The following is a 10,176-nucleotide window of genomic DNA, read 5'->3' as shown; positions in this document are numbered from 1 at the left end:
GGGGTGTTGGTCGACAGGCAGCTGAATATCAGCATCAGTGTGCCCAGACGGCCAAGAAGACCAAGAGCATCCTGACTTATATCAGGAATAGTGTGGCCAGCAGACCTAGGGAAGTGATTGTCCCTCTGTACTTGGCACTGGTGAGGCTGCACCTCAAACACCATGTTCAGTTTTGGGCCTCTCACTACAGGAAAGACATTGAGGTGCTGGAGCATGTCCAGAGAAGGGCAATGAAGCTGGTGAAGGGTCTAGAGCAGAAGTCTCATGAGGAACCCTGAGGGAGCTGGGGTTGTTTAGTCTGGAGAAAAGAGGCTGAGGGGAGACCTGATCGCTCTCAACAATGACCTAAAAGGAGGTTGTAGCTTGGTGGGGGTTGGCCTCTTCTCCCATGTAACAAGCAGTAGGACAAGATGAAATGGCTTTGAGTTGTGCCAAGGGAGGTTTAAGTGCGACATTACGAAGAACTTCTTCATGGAAACGTTGTCAAGCACTGCAACAGGCTGCCCAGGGAAGTGGTAGTGTCGCCATCCCTGGAGGTATTTAAAGGATGTGTAGACTTGGTGCTTAGGGACATGGTTTAGTGGTGGGCTTGGCAGTGTTAGGTTGCAGTGTTAGGTTGACAGTTGGACTTGATGGTCTTAAAGGTCCTTTCCAACCTAAATGGTTCTGTGATTCTGTAATTAATAAGTGGTTTGTTTTATATGCCTTTTACAAATGGTACAGCAACATTGGTAGTTGACCGTCTTGTGCACCAGGTTGGATACATCCCTAAAAGCTAAATCACTCATGACGTGTTTTGTTTGTTTTGTCTAGTTTCAGGTGCTTCCAGGGGTGCCAGTCCTGCCAAAGTACGGCATGCAACATTGTTCACTGATTTTGGCACAAACTCTGGTCTTGGTGACGTTCTGTAGTCATAAAATGCCTGCCAAGGATTTATCATATTAAAATGCAAAATAAATTGGAAGGAACCATTATAACTCGATGTGAAACCTGAGAATGTATTCCTAGAGATTAGAACTGCTCTGCCACTGCCCTGATGGTCAGGGCTTCCCTACTACTTGGGCACAGGGCAATTCCCCAACTTACTCCTGTATTGCATCCAGTTGCATGGTGTGTGATATGCATTGAACCAATTTCTGACATAGTAAAAATAGAGGACTACTTGCCTGAGTACTTGTTTTTTGATCTTCAAATGAAACTGTAAAATTCTGGCATAGGACTCGAACTCCCTACTTATTCATTTTTCATTTCAAGTTCTGGCAGCCAATTGCAATTTTAAAGTATAAACAAACACAAAGGCAAAACATATTCTCCTCTTGTCTTTCTGCTTTCACGATAGGTGTGATTATTTTGGATTTCTACTGTGTTCAGAATAAAGAATATCAACTGATTTTTATGTAGAAGTAGGCTGAAACTTAATCTTTGCAGTCTTTGTTACTTTCTTAATATTTTCTTTATTTTGTTGCTGTGATTTTATAAATCTCTTCCTTTTCCAAAATCATGTCCTGGTGTCTCCTTTTATCAGAAATACTAGTGTGTGAGAGAGTTACCGAGAGAACCTGAAAACTTAGAAGAATTATGTTTTCCTTATTTTCAAGGTACAGTCATCAGTAGCAGTGGGTACACCTGACTACATCTCCCCTGAGATACTGCAAGCAATGGAAGATGGAATGGGAAAATACGGGCCTGAATGTGACTGGTGGTCATTGGGTGTCTGCATGTATGAAATGCTGTATGGTGAAACACCCTTTTATGCAGAGTCATTAGTGGAAACCTATGGGAAGATTATGAATCATGAAGTAAGAGCTATGTTAAATCGTGTATTCACTGAGTTTATAAAGTTTACTGTTATCACTTAAAGATATTGAAGTGATAGTGATTCTTTGCTTTTTCACGATGTTTTAGAACCATATTGTATAGATTTGTTGGTTCAGGTTTTAGGAATGATTGCTTTTCTGAAATGCAGAAATTGAATTCTTTGTCAAATTGAAATTTTTCTCTAAATGCTGATGTTGTTCTTGGAAAATCTAAGTAGTCATCACAAAGTTGAAGTTAAAACCAACTCTCGTGTTAGGCCCATTGAAAGTTTCCTCTGGACTGTGCAGGAGAAATGAAGTAGTGCATTATTTACACAGCTGTGCACATCTTCTGTCACACTGGTAACAGTGTAAAGAAGGGAACAGTCAAGTCAGCCAGTGTAGAAACGAGCTACATGAGGAACCTGAGGTCAGGGGGAGTTGCCCAGAGTGGAAGTGGTAGAAAAACATGAACTTGAGCTGCATGAAGAACATGAGGTCAGGGGGTTTGTCCAGGGTCAAAGTGGTAGAGAAGTGTTGGAACTTCTGGGTGCATTTTGAATATTAGAGAGTAAGAATAAACCAGTTCATGGTGTCCTTTCAAGAGCTGTATTAAGAGGGTGTGTTTAAGTGCATACTCATCCTAGGTAGCCAAAAACTGTTGCGTAGGGTGTGTAATTGCATTTTTTTCTCTTCACAATGAATGAAGTTTACTGGTGTTTACAATGCTGTGCTGTCACAGTGAACCAGTGATGGATAAGACATGAAATCCTTGCCAGAGCTGGCACCCTTGCTGTGATGAATATTAATCTCCATCTTGCTTTAAGTTCTTCAATGAACTAACTGATTGCAAATGTAACCAGTGTAAACTCTGGCTACCTGGCTCTTAAACTAGTTGGGAGGAAATTTAAAGCTGTTGTTCTGCAGACTTAATATTTTAATCTCATTTGGACACATAATCAATATGATTGTATGGTTTTCAATGAAAGTTTTAAAGTTTAATTTCAGTTATGCTGGTTTGGACCCTAATGGTCTCATTTTAAATTTGAAAAGTTGTATTATCAAAAGATACATGTATGCTATTGTCTTTTATTGAAAAAAAACAAACCAAAAAGCCCTTCTTGACTATGCAGTGGTAGTAGTGGCAAGCTAAAATACAGAAAAAGTTTTCCTGATTTTTATCTAGAGTAATTTCAGATGTTAGTGGTAAGTGCAATTTTTAGATCTTCTGCTTGTTTATGATAATATAAATCTTTGCTAAATATCGATTATATTTTTGTTAAAAAAGCAGGTATTTAACCTATAAATTAGAAAAATACATCCCTAAATATAAGAACATTTTGTAAAGAATTGACTACCATCATAGGTTTTTAAGAGTTGAAATTGGTAAAATCTCAAGGAGTAGATCTTCAGGAGATCAGCGGATCTGTGACTAAGAATACCAGTGAGGGTCTGCCTTTACTATATGATCTTTAATATATTGTACTGTGTCAAAATTCCTGTATGGCTTTTAAAAAAAAAAGTTTGCTTTTCCTAGTAGGGTTACTGTAATTACAGTTAGTTTCAAACAGATCTGTATTAAAGAAATTGAGAGATGATTACTTGTCCTTGAAATCCATTTTAAGACAAAAAGTCTATCACTGAATGTATTGCATTTTGCTCTGCCACTGCTCACTGGAACAATGTTTGACTATTCATTTCCAGTTTTACTGGTGTAATTTAGGACGTTCTTTTTGAAACAACTGTTGAAAGTTATGGAGTGGATTCCTTCTCAAAAAATATCTCTTTTTTGTTTTCTAGGAACGATTTCAGTTTCCATCCCATGTTACAGATGTATCTGAAGAAGCAAAAGATCTTATTCAGCGACTTATCTGCAGTAGGGAGCGTAGGCTGGGACAGAATGGAATAGAGGATTTTAAGTCTCATGCATTTTTTGAAGGACTTAATTGGGATAATATCCGAAACCTAGAAGCACCTTACATTCCAGATGTTAGCAGTCCTTCTGACACCTCAAACTTTGATGTAGATGATGATGTGTTAAGAAATCCAGTGAGTCTTTGTTTTTAAATATTACGAATGCAAGTATGCAACCTTGCTGCACTATAAAGTAATAGTGAGAACTTATTTCAAAATAAGTAATGTAAGAATGAAAAATGAGTCATTTCAAATGTGAAAAATTCAAGTTTTTCATCTCTTTGGCGTTTTGGGTTATTAGAAATTGTAAGCTGCTTTTCTGAATGGTAGTACTTGCCAAAATGGACTACTGTTACATGGTCAAAGTTAAAACATATTTAGACGGGGGAAAAAACCCTTGGTTGCCCCTTTTAGTTTACCTTTACAAGGAACTAGTATTTGGATTTATTCCTTTTCAAAGGTAAAAAAAAAAAAAAAAAATCTGTCTTCAGAAATACACCTATATTCTCCATGCAGCTTGCAATCACAGTTGTCCAGGTGAGAGAGCTCACACTGCTACTTCTCTACTCACTTAAGAACCAGGAATTTGGTTTTTGTAGTGGGGACATTGGTGTTCCCCTCCTCCATTTCTGTTGTGTAGTGGTTTACAAACTCGAGTCAGGAGGAGCTGAGGGCTTTTGTGGTAATTTATTCATCAGCTTGTATTCCAAGAAATGCAGAGCTTTTGGCATGTTTTTTGATTACGTATCTAATGGTAACTAGCATACTAAAACTAACAGCATGCATTTTGGTGTCAGGTAGCTTTTAATTAGGAACTTGAAATTTCGCATTTTCTTTTACTGGTTGCATTGTGCTTTGAACTTGTTGAAATGCTGCCCTTTCAAGTGCTGGTTCAAGAGGCTCCTAAATTCAGGTCATTATATTAAGTGACCTAATCTGAAATAAAGTTTGTCCAGGGACAATGGAAGGCTATAAAATGAAGCATAACTGCCAATTGTCAACTGGTATACGCTAAGAAGAGTCTTTCCATTAGCTGTCTCTCTTTAACCGTTGAGGCTAAATCAAATACCTTTAGTTCTGTATGGGTTCTCTTTTGGGTTTTCATGCATGTTGTTTTCATGCAGGAAGTGGTGCCGCCAAGTTCTCATACAGGCTTTTCTGGATTGCATTTGCCATTTGTTGGGTTTACATACACAACTGATAGGTAAGCAAATGATATGTTGTTCGTTAAACTTGTTTTCCAAATGCAGCTAATTCTAGGAAATTCTCATTTTTATAAACTTGTATGGTGGTTGATGTCCATAGGTGTACCTGTGGATAAACCTTTATCCCCTTTTTTTTTTAAGTGTCTGAATACATTTTAATCATGCTTGCCAAGATTAGATGCTTTCGTATTTAATGTTTTATTGATTTGAAATTAATGAAAGTTAAGGGACTAGATGTGTCACTTGCAGTTGGGTATAATCTTGCTGTTCTTGCATTGAGAGGCTGAGAGCAAGTCTTGTCCATGTTGCATCTCTGCCAGGAACAGTTCAGGATTAGCTCATTGCTCCAAAATCCTTCTGGTAGGCTAAGTTAACATAGATGGTTCTGAGCATGGACAAAGTGGCTTACTTTGCACATCTTTGAAATGGCCTCCATCTGGCTTCAGAGATCCCTCAAACATATGCTTATCTCTAATCTTAAGATTATTCTGCCCCTGGTTGTTATTCTGTTATTTCCCTTTACTGGGGCTTGTTACCCCATGCAATACTAGTTCAGAAAGAACTCAGTACACACATCTCATTGTTTTCAGAGTGAGATCATGTGGCTTAACTTTAAATCCATCTTTGTCACACTTTAAACTTTTGGGTTTGTTTCTCAGCTATCTCAGTGCAGATACACTTACCTGCTTACTTCACTGTCAGGTAGTAGTAATCTTTGGCATAAGAGTGTTACATTTTCAATCATTTAGGCAGTTTGTAAAGTGAATATATGTCTGTATCATTAAAGTCCTGAATGTAGGTATCTTCATTCTACAGCAGCATATACAGTAGCTGGGGAATAATAGCTTTATCTGCCCTGAACGTTGTCTCAACAGTAACAATTACTGCACTAATTGTTCTTGTAAATTTAAGGTGTGAATTTGGTGGAATCCCAGCGTCTCACTGCTATAGTCTGCTATGAATATTTATTAAAATGTTCTAACTTATGTCTTTGTTTTCAGCTCTTTATCTGATAGAGGCACTTTAAAGAGTGCGATGCAGTCTGACACTGTAACCAAAGATATGGATGTACAGCGTGACTTAAAAAACACTTCACAAATAGAAGGCTATGAAAAGAAAATACGGAAATTAGAACAAGAAAAGCAGGATTTGAACAGAAAACTGCAAGGTTAGTGTTTAAATTTGTTTGAATTCTTAGTTCTGATCATTAGGAGGAATTGGAATGTATTTTATTAAAAACTGTTTCCTTCATTTCCTGATTTTAAGAATCCACACAGACAGTGCAGAACCTCCAAGGTCCAGTGTGTGTTACAGTAAATACAAGCCGTGATAAGGAGATTAAAAAATTAAATGAAGAAATTGAACGGTTGAAGAACAAATTAACAGGTAAGCCTCTGGCAAAGGTAATTATAGTAATGCAATTTATTTTGCTACTCCTAGTACTGTGTTTTTGCAATAAGTAGAATTAATGTTCTTGAGGTGCTAAAAAAGCAAAGGATTTTTTAAAGTCTCATTCAATATTAAGAAGGCATTTCAGTGTTTCCAGATGAACACCTAACTTTTTCTTCCACTTGCTTGTCCTGATAGCATATACTAGCATGGGAGGGTTCTAGAGTATAATGAATTGTGTGGATAGGTTTGGTTAAATATTTTGTGTGATGTTTGATTCCCTAAAAACCTCAGGAGATTCTGTTCTCTTACTCCTCCTTTTTGGGGAGAGTACTGTTTTGGAGGAGTTTTACTTAGAGGCAGGTGTAAGAAACAGTGGGGAGAGAAGACTAGTTGCTCTTCAGTAACATAAGTGAATACGTGGGGGGATGTATAATAATAGTTCACATTTAAATATTTCTGAGCTCCTGCTCCCTTTGTGTTTCTGTCTGGTGATGCATTAATTAGGAAGCACTGAGTACTGAAGAAAAACAAATACTGACATCTGTCCTGAGAGAAGACTGACTCATCCATATCACCGAAAATCTGTTGCTTGACAATGCTATTAGTTTATCCATACAAACCTACTGTTAGCATCTAATTTTTGCTTGGGAATTGGTAATAAACAAAATGGTAGTTTTGAATCCTAATGACCTGGCTGAGGGGTTTATAGGGGCCTGTAGTATAGCATAAGTGAGTTCAGCTGCTGATTTATTTTTTTTATCCGTCCCCCCTCTCCCGCCCTTGCAGTTTGGCAATATATCCCCTTTGTTGGTACCTACATTGCAAAAATCAGCTCAGCTTTCCTGTGTAGATTATCCTTCAAAAAAAAACTATTCTGGAATTAGGTCTGAGTCAAAATAGTTAGCTTAAGGTGCTACTTATGCAGATGGTTCAAGTTTATCTAGCTCTTCAGCCAATGGTGTCCTGTTAAATATAAAAACTATCAGTATGGTCTGGTTTAAAAAGAAATAGTACTGGTTCATGCTGAAGCGAGAAAGGGAATAATACTTCAATTGTTACAGCAGTGCTTGGGATCCCTGAATACATAAATCCAATTTCCTGTTCTGCCACAGACATCAGTGGAACTTGAGTGAGACAGTTATTCCCTGTGCGATTTGTAATTTATTTGATTAAAAGAAGTAGTAATTAAAACTAAATGGAGAATAGCAGTTCAGTTTCTTACCAGCTCTAAGACAGAGCAGGAATATATAAAGATGGTTAGTTTGTTGGACTTAAAGATGATAATTTCAAATCAAATTTGTTTAATTTTCATTGAGACTAAAGAGAGAACTACCAGGAGAAGATACTACCAGAAATATGGGCAGTCAGGTCTCCAGCCTGCCTCGTGCAGGATGGTGTTTCCTTCCCAGATTGTTAGTTCTTATCTACTCTAGGAAATAAGTAGTCCTTTCCTGTCTTGCTGGATGCACTAATGACTGACTGTAGCCTTGCTTGTCATAGAATGAAAACTATTTCAGAGACAAATTACTAGAGCTGGAGTTAGAACAACTCAAGTTTATTTCAGTGTTTTCAAGGGCTAGAAGTTGCACTCCTCAAAAACAAAACAATGCCCTGTGTTAAGGCTTTTTCACTTAAAGAGATCACAGTTTTATGGAGGATTTAATAGGCTGAGAAAATTAAAATTATTTGGAGGTGTCAGTGCCCCAAAATTACCTTAAGCAGTCTAAAATAGTGGGAATGGGAAAGAAGTTGATTTTCCAAGCAAAGTGATGCCAGTTTGCTTGAGTAATGTTGCTTGCTTTATTGGTGTAAATTTGGGACCAGTTACCTTTAATATATGTTAATTTATAGATATAAGTAAACTGGAAGGACAGCTTGCAGATGCAGTGGCTTTTCGACAAGAACATGAAGACTCGATACACAAGTTGAAAGGACTAGAAAAGCAATGCAGAGTATTGCGGCAAGAAAAGGAGGACCTTCATAAGGTATTGATCCAAAGATAGATATGTTTAAAAATGGTCATGTAAATTAGTTATAGTACAGTTCTGTTGTGATTACAGTTTTAGTGTTTTAAATGCTGCTTTTTAAAACTGTACTGAGATGTTAGTGAACCTGTTAATTTCATTAGCAATGCAGTAGTTTTCCAAAGTAGCACACTTTCTTTTTTGAAAGTTGATAGGCATCTTATTTATTTCAAATAAATCAATTTCTGCTAGATGGAGCAAACACCTAAAGAATGGTTTTAGTTTAACGGTTTAATTATTCTTAACTATTTCAAAAGAAGTCCAAAGGCAATCAAGAGAGACTTCAGGGCCTTGGGACAACTGGTTAAGGGATCAGGAGCACAAGTAGTGTTCTCCTCTGTCCTTCCAGTTGCAGGGAATGATGAGGGAGGAAACAGGAAGAGTCAGCACATCAATACCTGGCTCCAGGCCTGGTGTCACCAGCAGAATTTTGGGATTTTCGATCATGGGTCAGTTTACATAACAGCAGGCCTGCTGGCTACAGTCAGGGTATCCCTGTTTCAAAGAAGGAAAAGGATCTTTGCACAGGAGTTAGCAGGGCTCATTGAAAGAGCTTTAAACTAGATTTGAAGGGGGAAAGGGATAAAACCAGGCTTGCCTGGAGGTAAGCCTTGGGACAGTAGCCAATGTTTGAGAGATGGGGTGCCAGCAAGGTCCTTTGTTCTGACATCTCAGTGGAGGTAGGGGCTGGAGAGCATGCAGCCGCAAAGGCATAAGGGTTATTGATGTGTTAGAAACCATGGAAGTGCCTGAGAATGGTCATGTAGGAATTAGGGCTTCTTCACCCAAAAAGGTGGTAGGATCAATAGCCCAGCTGAAGTGCATCTCCACCAATGCATGCAGAACAGGCAGCAAACAGGAGGAGCTGGAAGCCAGTGTGCAGCAGGAAAACTATGGTACAGTTGCCATCACGGAAACATGGTGGGATGACTTGCAGAACTGGAGTGCTGCAATGGATGGCTATGAACTCTTCAGAAGGGATAGGCAAGGAAGGAGAGGTGGTGGGGTAGCCCTGTATGTTAGGGAGTGTTTTGATTGTCCAGAGCTTAATGATGGTGACAATAGGGTTGAGTGTTTATGGGTAAGAACCGGGGGGAAGGCCAACAAGGCAGATATCATGGTGGTTGTAGACCCCCCAACAAGGACAAAGAGGCTGACAAAATATTCTATAAGCAGCTGGGAGAAGTCTCACAATCACTAGCCGTTGTTCTCGTGGGGGACTTCAACTTACCAGATGTCTACTGGAAATACAATACAGCAGAGAGGAAACAGTCTAGGAGGTTCCTGGAGTGTGTGGAAGAGATCTTCGTGACACAGGTGGTGAGGGAGCCAATGAGGGAAGGCGCGCTCTGCCTGTTGTTTGGGACAGAGAAGGACTTGTGTGATGTGATGGTTGGAAGCTGTCTTGGGCACAGTGATCACAAAATGATAGGAGTTTTCGATTCTTGGAGAAGTAAGGAGGGGGGTCAGCAGAACTGCTACCTTGGACTTCCGGAGGACAGACTTTGGCATGTTTAGGAGACTGGTTGACAAAGTCCCTTGGGAGGCAGCCCTGAAGGGGAAAGGGGGCTAGGAAGGCTGGATATTCTTCAAGAAGGAATTCTTAAAGGTTTAATATCTTTCTCAATGATGTGGATAAGGGGATCGAGTGCACCCTCACTAAGTTTGCAGATGACACCAAGTTGGGCAGGAGTGTTCATCTGCTGGAGGGTCGGAAGGCTCTATAGAGGGATCTGGACAGGCTGGATGGATGGGCTGACACTAACTGTATGAGGTTGAACAAGGCTCACGGCTGGGTCCTACCCTTGGGTCACAACAACCCAACGCAACACTACAGGCTTGGGG

General features: G+C 39.2%; 1 protein-coding gene across 1 annotated transcript in view; it reads left to right on the top strand.

Moving 5' to 3' along the window:
* Positions 1-1,598: 1,598 nt before the first annotated feature.
* Positions 1,599-10,176, top strand: part of CDC42BPB (CDC42 binding protein kinase beta (DMPK-like)) — a gene marked incomplete at its 5' end in the record, with an annotated part of 42,174 nt that continues 33,596 nt past the window's right edge. The window contains 6 exons of the mRNA XM_009703371.1: positions 1,599-1,799; positions 3,597-3,845; positions 4,835-4,914; positions 5,917-6,083; positions 6,182-6,301; positions 8,159-8,292. Coding sequence (XP_009701673.1) covers positions 1,599-1,799; positions 3,597-3,845; positions 4,835-4,914; positions 5,917-6,083; positions 6,182-6,301; positions 8,159-8,292 — 951 coding nt within the window. The remainder of the gene's footprint in view (positions 1,800-3,596; positions 3,846-4,834; positions 4,915-5,916; positions 6,084-6,181; positions 6,302-8,158; positions 8,293-10,176) is intronic.

The sequence above is a fragment of the Cariama cristata genome, unplaced genomic scaffold (genome assembly GCF_000690535.1).
Source record: "Cariama cristata isolate BGI_N322 unplaced genomic scaffold, ASM69053v1 scaffold8337, whole genome shotgun sequence".
Taxonomy (NCBI): domain Eukaryota; kingdom Metazoa; phylum Chordata; class Aves; order Cariamiformes; family Cariamidae; genus Cariama; species Cariama cristata.
Note: the sequence above shows the minus strand (reverse complement) of the source record. Positions and strands in the feature narration are given on the sequence as shown.